General features: G+C 33.2%; 1 protein-coding gene across 1 annotated transcript in view; it reads left to right on the top strand.

Annotated features, from left to right (window-relative positions):
* The window catches only part of HCN1 (hyperpolarization activated cyclic nucleotide gated potassium channel 1), a gene marked incomplete at its 5' end in the record, with an annotated part of 344,119 nt that overhangs the window by 294,225 nt on the left and 35,713 nt on the right, over positions 1 to 14,181 (top strand). The window contains one exon of the mRNA XM_011373887.2: positions 10,140 to 10,380. Within this exon, the coding sequence (XP_011372189.1) occupies positions 10,140 to 10,380 (241 nt within the window). The remainder of the gene's footprint in view (positions 1 to 10,139; positions 10,381 to 14,181) is intronic.

The following is a 14,181-nucleotide window of genomic DNA, read 5'->3' as shown; positions in this document are numbered from 1 at the left end:
CACTCAGCACAAAAGAAAAGCAAAATCCTTTCTTCATATAACTAAATATCTTTTGGAATTTATTTCTCCCTAGACTGAAGAGCTCAGAAGTTGTTGCAATGTGTGAGTCGTATTCCACAGAGAAACGTGAAGTAGACCATGTATATTGCCCCTGCCACTGCTTCACTTTCAGAGTCAAGGTGCTGCTATGTCTTGGCAGATACTCAGAAGGGGGCAGCTTCATCCTTCCTGTCATAATACCAGCATAACTTGCTCTATTTGTTGCAAGGATTGCCATAATAAAATACAACAGACTAGGTGGCGTAAAGAACAGACATTTATTTTCACAGTTCTAGAGGCTGGAAGTTTAAGATCAGGTGTTAGCAGATTTGGATTCTTCTGAGGCCTCTTTCCTTGGCTCGTAGATGGCCTCCTCCCTTTGTTCTTGCCTGGTCTTTTCTGTGTGCCCACACAACTCCAGTGTCTCTTTATTTGTCCAAATTTCCTCCTCTTATAAGTACACCAGTCAGATTGGATTAGGGCCTATCCTAACAGTTTCCTTTTAACTTAATTACCTCTTTAAAGGCCCTGTCTCTTCCAAATACAGTCACATTCTGAGGTACTGGAAGTTAGAGTTTCAACATGTGAATTTGGCAGGGGACACAAACACTTGCCAATATATGCAATGCTCCATTGAAATCTAACTAAAGTGACAGATGAGTGTTTAACAACTCTTAGGACACCTGCTTTGTTTTACTGCCTAGCCTGATTTCCATACGTCCTTCGCACATGTACACATATTGTTATGCATGGATTATTTCTATTGCCGACCTATTAATGATAAAAATGAATTTATAATAAAAATGAATTTATATTATAAAATGGATTATATTTTAAAATTTCAAATATAGGTTTTTATCATATTCTCCAAATCACCTTCCCTCAGAATTAAGTTTTTTAATTCACTCTACTATCTGCTAGTCCTGTTTGAATTGTACTTTTTTAGTTTGGGATACTTCTGGATATCCATTTGCTGTATTTTCTGTATTTGACACTTCACATCAGTCTGTTTTTACCATGTCAAGCAGACTTAACTGCTATTCTGCACATCACTGTCACACCTTGCTTATAGTTTGTAAGCAGTTGGAGCCACCTTCTGCTGGAGCTTAAATGGGTCCTTACTGAGCTTTCTCCTGGGACACCACAGAATGGGGCTGAAATACAATCTCTAACAAACACTTTCATTGTCATTAAACAATTCCTAGATTTAATTTTTTTGGTCTTTTTCTACCTCTTTTTATTTCCTTTAAAATCAAATTTAAGTGAACACTAAGAGAATTTTATGTCATCTGCTCTCACTCTTCATGGTACCTAACAGAGTGATATGTTCCTGTGTTCTAGAAAGGCCAATTAGAGAGACTATGCTAAGACTAAATTAATTTCAAACTTCATTTGCATTCACACTGTAAGGTTTAAATGTGATTTAATACCTCAAAATTAAATTAGATGCATATGAAAACTGAAACTCAAAAAACATTAAAATTGCTGAATCTCTACATCTCAAAATTCATCATCTTCTGATCTATCCTTTGTAAGCAGAGAAATTTCATTTAAGCCACTTAATCATAATTGGTCATTTGTACATGCAGAGATTTTAGGCTAATTTCTTTTTAACTCATAATTTGAAGAGACTGTCTAACAATTAATGATATTGCTGGGTGTCAAAACAACTAATGGTGAAAAATGCAAAAGATTGCCAGTATTTAAAAGGCCACTGCACACTATTTCTCTTTATCACTACTGAATTTTTTTTTTAAGTAAGATCAACACAAGGTAAAATATTGCGTGGCCATTAAAAAGAATGGCAATGAGGTCCACATCTCGTAATAAGAAATATTTTATGTTATAAAAGTTTGGGGGGGACAAATATTGAATGTAATAATTACAACTATATTAAGGTGAATAAGATATTATCTTAAAGGAATACCTAAACATATTAAATAACTTTCATTAAAATAATGAGAACATAGAGATTTTGTTCTTTTATATATTTTAAGGAATGTGCGTACATTAATTTTGTTTTCAAAGATTTAAAAAAATACGATTTTCTTGCTAACACAAAAACACTTAATCTTTCTTTTGTAATAAGATGGAAAACTATAATAAACTAAAATTGAGGCACTCTCTGTTAATTCATCAATCCTCTCTATCTCTAACTCCTTTAATTTCCCCCAAAATAAATATTAAAGGGAAGAATTTCTTACTTTTGTAGTTTATTACATAATTTTTGATATTTATATTTTTTAACCATTGCAATAAAAGCTCTCAAAAAAATAAGATGTATGGTCACAACTAAAGAAATAGCTTATCATAAATCCTCCCTATGAGGACTCAGAAATCAAGGGAAAAGCTTTGAGTTTAAGAAATTGAAGCAATACCTAACTTGCTAGTCAACGTTTGGATAAATGCTTAAATTATTTTCAAATGTTAATATCTGCTTGAATGGGCTGATTTCCTTATACATGCAGTGAACAATTGTGCAATTTAAAAGACAAACTACCAGATGAATATAAGCCAGTTGGAACTGCTAAGGGAAAATTTTTTTAATCGTCCCTGTGTGTTTCCTTTTTAATAAAAAAAAAAAAAAATGGAATGTGTATGTAATTTGCAATTCACCTTTTAAATGTATTATAGCAATAGAGAAGTTTTATCATAAGAATACTACATTTTATTCCTGGACTTTAGCCAAAAAGGAATTTTATTGACTGTGCCCTAAGAATATTTTGCCATTTTCTTTCTCTGAACCTCTGCACTTACCTCAACTTTAGTTTTTAATAGCTAGTCTTCAACTCAACTGCGTTTTTTCAGTCAGACCTAATGCTCTCTTACCAATTACCTTGAAATCTGTCTCTTTAAAATTTTATAGAATCCATGGTCTCTACCATTTATTTGATCTCAACAGATATTGTTTTATAGTAGTTATAATGGTTAGTAATATGTAGCATTGAGTGATCTATGATAGAGTTGCTGGTGTTATCTCCATTTTACAGATGAGATTAAGATTCAAAGAGGCTGAGTCACTATGCTCACAGAGCCACTTACAGAATCAGGCTGAGCACAGAAGTGTGCACACACGTGCACACATACACACATACATGCATATTCTTTGAAGAGTTATACTCATATTCTCTGAATCTGGATTGGAGCCTCATAAACTGTATTTTAGAGAAATGCCATAAATATATCCATGGGCTTATCATTTTCCTTTAAAGAATAACAGGGAAGAGACGGTCACCTTTGGCAGGTCATTAAAGCCATTTTTTTCTTTATTGATACTGTCCACATGAGAGTCACGATGAGATCAAGATCCCACAGAGTCACCCTGAATATGTTGTTATTTCCCAAGAATGGTCCTACCTCATACCCACAAACCCAACCTCATCTCACTCTAGGCACCTCTATGTACCACGCTCTGTATCGAACACTTAAGCAGGCATTTCAGAGATGCCCTCTCCTAAGACACTTAATAACTGCTCAGAAGCTGATATGGATGTTTTTATTTTCTTATTTATTGCCTCACAAACGATGTAATGGTCATAGAGGTAATGATTGCAGATGACTTTCTTAGAGCTTTTGGTGGGATCCTTTAAAATTAATTCTAGTTAGCCACTTCCAGATACTGATTTTCTCCTCTTAGAACCCTTGGGATCTAACTCTTTTCAAAGGTCAGCCTTAACCATGTTTTACTCATTTATGAAAGTTTCTCATTCTGCCTCACCTCTCTCTTTGAGATATAAATAATATTGAAAAATTGCACTCTGTGTTTGTCTTGCTGAATTCTTCATTAAATAATATGTTTAATACGAAGGTTTAAAAAAATCTAGAAATGCATTCTACATCTCAAATCTCCTTACATTATGCTTGTTCTGCAGTAGCATTCTTTGTCTGATAGAAATGTAATGTGAACCACATATGAAATGTAAAATTTTCTAGTAATCACATTATAAATAAAAAACATGAAGTTAAGTTTACTAAATTTTATTAACTAAATATATCAACAAATTATAATTTCAACATGCAATCAATATGACAAATCATTAATGAGAAGTTTGCATTTTTTTGTCTGAAGTCTTCAGAATCTGGTATATTTTTTATAGTTATAGTGCATCATGATTTGGATGCTAAATTTTCCTGAGAAATGCTCAATCTATATGTAGATTTCATAAAATTTACAGTTGAAAAGGAATATCCACCTATCCAAGTATTTCCAAGCATAATTTAACATTTTCTAATAACAATTATCACTTTTTAACTTTAAACTTAAATGGTTAAAATTAATTAAATTAAAATTCAGTTTCTTAGTCATACTAGCCATAATTCCAGTGGTTAGTAACTCCACGTGGCCAATGGCTACCATGCTAGATAATATAGCCCTAGGAATAAACTATATATTTTTAAATATGGCTCATTCCTACATGCTATGTGACTTTTATGAAATGACAACCTCTTTGAGGCTCAGTTGACTTATCTATACTACTGAGTTAATAATGTACCCATTTCATTGGGTTGTTGTTATAATTAAATGATAAAACACAAAGCATTTAATAAACGTTAGCTACTATCATCATCATGATCATTATACTACATTTAAAGCAGTGGTACTCACCTTCTTTCTGATAATGGATCTTTTGAGAATACAGTAAAAGTGCCATCTGTCTCACATAACACATGCACACAGTATACACCTGTTTGCATATAACTTCGACAGATTCAGGGCAGCCACCTGAAGCCCATAAACATTCATTATAAGTATCTTTGGGCCCCATGTTTACAATGCTTTTTTTATTGATTGATGTATATATACCCCATTATTTGTCTTCTTCATTTTGACACTGTCATGGAGTTGTTAGAGTAAAGAAGTTTGTATTGACCGGAAGGCTTATATCGATATCACTCTGAATCATTTAGTTATATTTAAAATCTCATGTATTTTCTTCCATATTTACTTTTTACACAGATTTCTGGTACAGAAGAAATGCTTTTTACTTACCTGACATATAACCAAATGTTGATAATTGAAGATAAAGTTAAATTAATCTTGTACATAAAGGGAACATTATTTTTTGTAATTTTCAAATTTTTTAAACAAATTGTTATGCAGCTGTATTTCCATAGAAATTGAATCACATATAATAAACACAGTTTCTTTTTGTTTATTTTTTAAAACTAAAACCATGTTTTTAAGAAATTCCACAACAGTAAATGCATTGCCATTTAATAATCTGCCATAAAAATATGTACATTGCATAAAATGTGGCATTCAAATTGGTTAAAATGTAAATACCCTCAGAAATGCATTAAGCAAAAAAAGCAATAGACATTAGTCTGAAATGGGTAAAGTTTTAGATTTAAAAAGTTATACTAAAAGGAACTATTTTTTTTTTCATTCTAAAGCATAGATAATGACAAAATACAAGGGTGTGGGTTAATTCTAGGTGCTATATTTTTATAACTTTGATCCATTTAATAGGGAGGTCCCATGATGGGGTTGAATTCTCAATCACTTTGAAGTCAAATATAATGGTTAGTTTCTCTAGATCTACTCTAGCATTGTGGTATGGGCAATGTATTTCTTCTAAGTCCCACTGTCTTCTTTCTTTTATATAAGTGGGGAAATAAAACCCAATTCAACTTTATTCTTTTGTTGTTTCCCCCTAGGAATAAATGATATATGATATGTGAAGTACCTGCTTAATATGGGTGCTTAATTAATCTTGTTCTTCTCCTCTTTCCTTCCACATCCCATTCTTGTAGTGAAATTAAATCATGTTCCTTTGGGGGCTGAACAGGGAGAACCAGAAATATAGAAGAAACAAATGACCAGAAACATTTCTTAAAAGGGGAGAAGTAAAGGGCACACATTGACACTGGCCCTTATGACATAAGACATACCCCACAAACAACAACAAATACTGCTTTCTCTCTCTTTTCTTGCACTTGCTTGCTTTATAGTTCTAAGATCTTTAATTCTATTGATTTAAGAAGCCAGTCAGATAGTTTAATTATATGAAGTCGAAAGATATTAGGTACAGATGATGTTTTAAAAACTGTGGCAAGCTGGAGCATGCATGCTACGTATAAAGACATTTAGATTCAGATTTTCAAAAATATTTGCTGTGGGGGAAATAAAAACAGACAAGTGTGTAGCCATCAGTTTGCTACCTCACAGTCAACGAATGTCCATGTCAGGCTCTCAAAATCTGTAAAGTTCAAAGAAATAAATTTGTGGTTAATATCAAAATCTTTAGGGTTTATAGTGATTCTAGATACATGTAAAGGTAAGATGGCTTCTTACCCTAAATCAAAACCTCAAATTAGCAAGTTGGTCTGCCTGACAAACCGTTTCCTTTTGCAAATGTGTGGTTTGGGGCAGACAGCTCAATATCTTTTTTAAAATGGGCTAGTAATAATAACTAAGGTGTAGGCTTTTTATAAGAATAAAATAAATTAGTACTTGTAAAACATTTAAAGCAATACCTGGAACCCAGTGAAAACTCAATAAATATTGTCTCTTATTTTATTATGTTCATTCTTAAAATTCTCTCTGCTGTAAAGAAAACCCTAACACATCTCATTACCTTATTTTGATTCAACTAGTCCAGGCTATTAAATTAGGGAAAAATAGGCAATATCAGCGGCAACTGTTTTTTAGGATATTATAGGTGATGAAATGTCACCTGATACAGATTTGAATAAATGTATTTGTTTGTTTCTAATTTTAGTATAGAAGTCTGCATGTCTGGATGCCATTCGAATGTCTATTTGATATAAATTCTTAGAAGGAAGCTCTTGTGTGCTCTGCACAGTTTAAAACTACAGGATGTGCTGAGTGTAGGACTTCAGCAACGTAACAGCAGCCCTGTTTTGTTAAGATTACTCAAAAATTCACTGTTGTAATGACAGTAATTATATTCGTAGCTTCCATGCTAAAAACTCTGTAGAACTATACTGTGTAGAATAAAATAATGTAGAATGGAGGAAAACTAAATGTTTCACACAATGGAACTTTCTGCAATGATCCTAAGTGATCAATAAAGCTAGAAGGAGCCTTAAAATATTGCTATTCTTTTTAATTACAATCAAACAATATTGCTTAAACTTTCCCAGTGTCTCAGAGTATGCACAATTCCAAAGCACAGATTTATGGTTAACATAAATCTTTCTTGAAGCAATCTAAATATATCAAATCCCATTTTTCCTGATTGTCACAAAATTAAACAAACTAGGAAACAAATTATCAACAAAACAATAACAATAAAAGATACCATTGAGATTGGAAGGCAAGCCTCAGATAGTGAGAAGATATTCGCAATGCATATTCCAACAAAGAACTCACATCAACCTATAAAAAGAACTCCTACAATAGAAAAAACTCTTGACTGGACACTTCACTGAACAGGATAATCATCTGACCGATAAGCCTGTGAAAATGAGCATAACGACATTAATCATTGGGGAAATGTAAAATTAAACCACAATGAGAAAAAAATGTTTTAAATGTAAGATATCTCTACATATCTACTAATGGTTAAAATTAAGTGAATGATGACATCAAATTCTGCAAACAATGTAAGACAACTGGAACTTTATATATTGCTGCTGTATGAGAAAAATAATACAATCATTTCAGAAAACTTTTGGTAGTGTCTACTAGTAAAGAAAATATATGCCTACCCAATTACCCAGCAATTCCAACATAAGTATTCAAGAGAAATCAGGGCATAAGGCACTTCAAGAATGTTCATAACAGATTTATTAGCCTAAAACTAGAAATAACCCAAATGTCATGAAGAATACAATAGATAAATAAATCGTGGCATAGCTATAAAATGAAATACAGCCTGAAATATAAAAACGAGAGAGCGCTTTTAGACGCAAAGAAGTTTCTGTCTCATTACATCTTTTTCTATCAAATATTTGTTAGAATTCACAGTTTCAATCAGATAGTATTTACATGGAAGTAAAAGTTCCACAAAGAGAGAGAAAGTGAGTGGATCTCTTTAATCAATAACAATAATATGAAATTACCTCAAACAGTGTTACAATCAAAGCAGTTCGAACAGGTATCCCTGAGTATGAAATGCATCACAGAAAAAGTTATGTATATAAACTAACACCAGTTTAATTGCTTACAAAATATACTTTCGAATATTTTCTAAAATAAAAGGTGAGAGGACAATGAAGAAAAAAATGTGTATAGTTCCAATGAAAGAACATAGATGAAAGGACTCTATTATTTTTGTTTGAAAGCTCATTTACTCAGCAACCTGAATTATTTTTTGTTTTCTATACAGTATTCTTGTTATTTTACATGTGAGATCATTACTTTCCAATGATTAATCTGGTCATTTTAATGCCATATCTTTGCCTTCTTTTAACTTCATTTCACCTTTTATGCTCATGTGTTTTTGTATAGCAGTATTTTGAATAGTAAAAAGGACATTTTTATAACACATAACACTCTTTTCTCAAGCTAGGTTTTGAGAAAATGTATTAAGAGTTTTAAGTAATCTCTCCCAAAGGAAATAAAACTAGACGTTGTGAGCATTTTTTCTACTGATGAGATTTCAACTTCTTTCTTTTTTATCCTCTGCCTTTTCTCCTTACTTCCCTCCATCCATGCATGCATGTGTATTTATTGTGCACTTACTATATGCTGAACCTTATTGTAGTCCCTACCACAGCTCTTCAGCACCAGTGAAAATTGACCACAAATTGCCTTAGATACAGCCACTCATGGATCAGCTGTGTATTACTTGGGCTTGAATGATGCCACACCAACTACCATGTGTAATATCTTTCTATCGTTTTGTTGCTATGTTCATTTTCTGGTTCTTTTTGCTGATTTTTAAATATTTTACAATCTTCCATGAAGCTCCACATTAGAGACACTTTTCTGATATGATGAACTCACAGATATTGTTGAGGATGAAATATCTTCCTTTCCATGATTGACCCCAAATTTCATGCCCTGTTTATCAGCTGGAATATTTTTTTACCAATCCCGGGATACTATCAGGTCATTTTATGAAGCAAGACTAGAGAAACCATCTTTCTCAGTCTTGGAATCCAGAGTTTTATATAACTTATTTCCTAAAGTAGGGAATTCAGAACTCAGGCCCTATTCCCTTTTTGCCTTCCTCCCACCTCTTAGCAGAGATTATTTTTGTGTCTGCGTGTTTTAAGCAAGGTCACAAATTTAGGCTCCACCCTTTTCCTTTAGGGCTCATTGGAGAAGTTTCTGAGAAATGGCATTGTGGTCAAATTTAGATTCCCATTGTTTATTCCATTACATATCCGACTTGCAAGATTAAAAATGGTTGGTCCCATTCCCTATTTTGGTCCAGAGAGATGTCAAATTTGGACCGGAATCCACAGATTGACATTAAACACGTAGATCTAATTTAGAATTTTCCTGCCCAGAAAGAAAATAAGTGAGGGAAAGGAGAATGCAACTTCTCTCCAGTCCAATGGAAACGTGAGAGACTTTGAAGAGAGTGATTTTCTGCTCTAGCCTAGAGACAGATCAAATACATAATTATAGAATTAGAGACTCCTTTATGTAATCTTTTTCTGTCCTCACTCCATTGTGAAGGATATTAAGAGAAAACATCAAAATACTGTTGTCTGGCAGTCAGGCCCTTGTTTCAGAATTCCTGTCAGCAGGTGTGAGTTAAACTGTCTAGCACAATGGAGCACAGAAGCAATAATGATATAGCTAATAGGAAATGGTGTGGCTTCTTTTCTCCCTAAAAAAGATAAAAGAGAGACTAAAATTCTTCTACGTTTTAGAATTTCTAATTTCATATGAAGAGTAATAAATGCAAAGTTATAAAGGCTGAGATATATATTTAATTAACATATATTGAATGTTTACTATATGCCTATACTACAGTAGGAGCTGGGAATACAAAATTTTAACACAAAAATAAGACGATCCTTGGTTTTGAAGAGATATGTAGATTTTTAGAATTAATATATATTTGGTTCTGAATTTAAACTGTGATGTGAAGCTATTTATCTATTTTTTTTAATATCAGCAAGTTTCTCTTCCTGATACCATTAATACCCTAATATTTGTTTACTCTTGCCATCTTTAGGAGATAGTCAACTTCAACTGTCGGAAACTAGTGGCTACAATGCCTCTTTTTGCTAATGCGGATCCTAATTTTGTGACTGCCATGCTGAGCAAGTTGAGATTTGAAGTGTTTCAACCTGGAGATTATATCATACGAGAAGGAGCCGTGGGTAAAAAAATGTATTTCATTCAACATGGTGTTGCTGGTGTCATCACAAAGTCCAGTAAAGAAATGAAGCTGACGGATGGTTCTTACTTTGGAGGTTAGTAAAAAAAAAAAAAAAAAAAAACGACTGACATGAAATTAAGTTGCTTGCAATATGTGTCTTTATTAGAGTTTTGGAGATGTCAGAATGTTGATTTGTTGGTTTTAAAGATAGATTTGTTTTTGAATTCTGACAAAAGCATCTGTAAATGGTATGTTTTCACATATCAGGCCTTGTCAAGCTTAATGTTTAAATATTCCTCAACACAAGAAAACTGAAGTGTTTTTCCTTAGAAAAAGATGAGAAGTCTGCCTTCAAATAGCTGCAGGTTTATCCTACAAGAGGGAATTCAAGTCAAACTCTTTTTCTTCTCATCAGTGAGGTATGCAATAAGTGTTCCTTTTAAGTGGTCCTTATTACTTTGTATTCATCCTTCACAGATTTTTTTTTAATATATCATCTCTTTAGAAGGCTCCTCTGTCAGGATCAATGTCTCCAAACTCTGTGTCTCTGTAGAACTTCTCATAGCTTTCCAGAATACCTGGTCTCAGTTTATCTCGTATTGAAATTAATAGTGTGGTTACCGGTCTTTCTTCTGATATTAGATGGCAAGCAACATCTAATACGAGATGGAATCACAAGAGAAGACGTTTAAAGTGAAAGATGCTCACTCAGGCCCCACTCATCAGAGATTCTGATTCAGGAATTCCAGACTGGAGACATATTTTTATTGTTTATTCATTAGAGAGTAATCAACCAGTACATCTGATCAAGTAAAAATCAGTAGTGATAAAAAGAAGTATTCAAATCAAATTAATAAGAGTTGAGAACCAGGCAATGAATTCCATTTTGTGAAATAATAATAATAATGATGATGATGATGATGACGATGGAATAATATTATTATAATAAAAATGGAATTCATTGCCTAATTCTCAACTTTTATTAGTTCTATTTGAATACTTTCTTTTTATCACTACCAATTTTTAGAGGACTTTCTGATCTCACTTATATGTGGAATCTGAAATACAAAATAAACGAAGAGAAGTTAGAAGAAAGAAAAAGGAAGAGCAATTGAAAGCTGTGGGGTAAGAAATAAAAGTATTCATGAGGCAATTAAGATGTGAAATATGTAGAAGAAAATTTAGAAAATATTTTGTAAGCTTCATTATATGTTGAGTCTATTCTACATTTGATATGAATTTTGTGAATTCAAAGCTTTTAATTACTATAGTTTTATGTGCTAATTTGAGCCAGTTTTTATACAAAGACTGGAATATTTGCCTCCTAGCATTTATGTGGGTTAAACAATTAGTAAAGTCATTTATGCTAATGAATGCCCTCTGTCTATAAGATAGATCATTTGGAGGATAAGAACTATGTCCTAATGTATTATTTCTTTAGCACATTGTAGCATCTGTCTACAAGAGAGCTTGATCTGTAATTTTGTTGTTATGTTGTTTACTGTTGTGGTCCCCTAGATGACTCTGTATATATCAGGTTTTCCTCACTTAGAAAGAGTAGGAAATCTTTTCTTAAGAGGTATTCACTATGTCAAGGAAATTGAAATAATCTATCTTTTACACATATAGTTGATATTTATTCCATTTAAACCCCCCAAAAATAATGATCGTCGGTTAGAATCTAATAATAATAAATTGTACTTATTTAGCACATTAGGGTTTATAATTCATAACCTTATGTATCTAATACAAAATTTTGAAATTAATAGAGTAGACCTTTGTATTATACTAATTTTGTATTTGCATGATCTGAACATAGCCAGGTCATAGTACTATGAAGCAGAAAGGCCGTAAGTCAGCTGAGGAGTGCTGTTCCTACTCTTCTGAAATGTCTGAATGCACATAATCAGTGCACAGAACACACTCCTAACACTGAGATCAGGAGACTTATTCAAAGAAAGATCAAACTCAGAATTTTGTTTTCTGGGCCTAACTTAATTTATTTCTGCAATAATCCAGGACTATGTTTCTAAATCAATATAGTTTTGTTTTGTTTTTTTAACACGGAGTTGGGATTTGGTTGTTTTTTGTTTGTTTGGTTGGTTGTTTACTTTTTTGTATGTGGATATGGGGGAGAGAGTGTGTTAGGTCAGCTCATGTTAGATCGGTGTTCTCACTAACATAGGTCCCAAGTAAAGTTCTAGGAGAGAAATCACAAGAAAATGAACTTAGAATAAGGGCCTACTGTGTATTAGGCACGTTCATAAGGCCCTGGGCATACAGCATTGAGCAAATTAGATAAAATTTCTCAGTCATGGAGCTATATTTTTAGTAGGAACTTACATTTAGAAAAAATTTAATAAATAAACCTAGAAATTACTGAAATATTAAACTACATCATCAGATGGTGATAAATGCTCCAGGGGAGATGAAGGCAGTGAAGGAGAAGAAACGCCTCCTTGTCCACAGGGCGTATGGAGATTAGAGTTCAGGCAGGTGGGATTACCTAAGAGTCTCCAGGCTTCTTGCCGAGAGTGACAGGGAGTGGAGATAAAGTCCTTAATGAGATCAGTCCTCCTGACACAGGTGGATGGTGAGGCTATGAGTTTTGGATGCTAAAGGATTAATGGTCTCACTTATAGAAAAAGGAGTTTCTTTAACCTTCCTTGACTCCTTTTATGAAGAAAATTTTGTAATTCTCCTTTTACATATGTGGAAAATGAGCCTCAAAGAAGTTAAGCTAGGTTTCAAAGTCAGCTATGAATTTGAATCCAAAGTCTATGATTTGGCCACTGTAACTCACTGCTTCCTGGGAAATGACAGGATGATCCTCTAGGATGGAAATGTTAAATCCTCAGCTTCTCTTCCCAGCCATCCATGGCCCTTTCATATGCACATCTGTAAACGGTTTTGTAATCTATTCATATGTTCTGCCTGACCCTCCAATTAAAGTAATCATCGTATCAAGATACTATCCATTAAGATAAAATGCCATTAATAGACCTCATTAAAATTTCAAGTAATATATTTTTGTATTCACTTGTTCATAATTTTAAAGAACAGCTACTGTTTTTCTAATATAACGTGTTTCTTTGTTGTTACTATCTCTACCCACTCACCTCTTAGCAGTTGCTTCTCTTTAACACCAAACTGTTCTAATCAGTTTAGTCTCTTAACTTGCCTTCTTTCAAAATGATTGTCCCCTAAGTTCTTAAGGTATAACAATGTAAAATAAGCCTACCAAAAGGAAAATATTTCCCGTGGTTGTTGCTCTTATAGATAATTTGGTACCAAATACTGCTTAACAGTGTCTAATATTTTGCCAGCCTTGAGGAGATTGCCAGTTACTTTATATAGCTAATGCACATATTTAAGATTTTTATGCTCAAAATGCATTTGGCCAGATATTGATCATCCGGCATTTTAAAATTTAGAGTCGCTGATTTGAAAACTACTACACAGGCAACCCGTCTTGGTAACTGTTCATTATTGGTAAGAGACCGAAGCATCTGACAATCTATAGTTTACGGTTCACTTCACCTCTAGTATGGTGTACATTTCTGAAAGCCGATGAGATTTTTTTAGAAGGTGCAAGGGATCTGTTGTTGGTATATCAATTCACAACTTGATTAGCTCGATGCTCCCATTATATTTACAAGGAAGAGGAGGCAGCAACAGAGAAAACAATGAGTCTTCTTAGAGATTTTTTTTTTCGCTTTCTTTCGCTGTCTCATTTGTTCTCTCCTTAGGCCAGATTAATGAAATATTTATTTCAGTCCTGTTAAGTCAACTCAGTTGGGTATTTTTGCAGGTCTTTGCCCACCTAGAAATATCAGATAATACACAACCACAGAGTGAAGCTTTGCTAAAATATCGAGTGAGAGGGATGTTAATC

The sequence above is a fragment of the Pteropus vampyrus genome, unplaced genomic scaffold (genome assembly GCF_000151845.1).
Source record: "Pteropus vampyrus isolate Shadow unplaced genomic scaffold, Pvam_2.0 Scaffold234, whole genome shotgun sequence".
NCBI lineage: Eukaryota > Metazoa > Chordata > Mammalia > Chiroptera > Pteropodidae > Pteropus > Pteropus vampyrus.
This window is presented reverse-complemented; position numbering and strand designations above follow the sequence as displayed.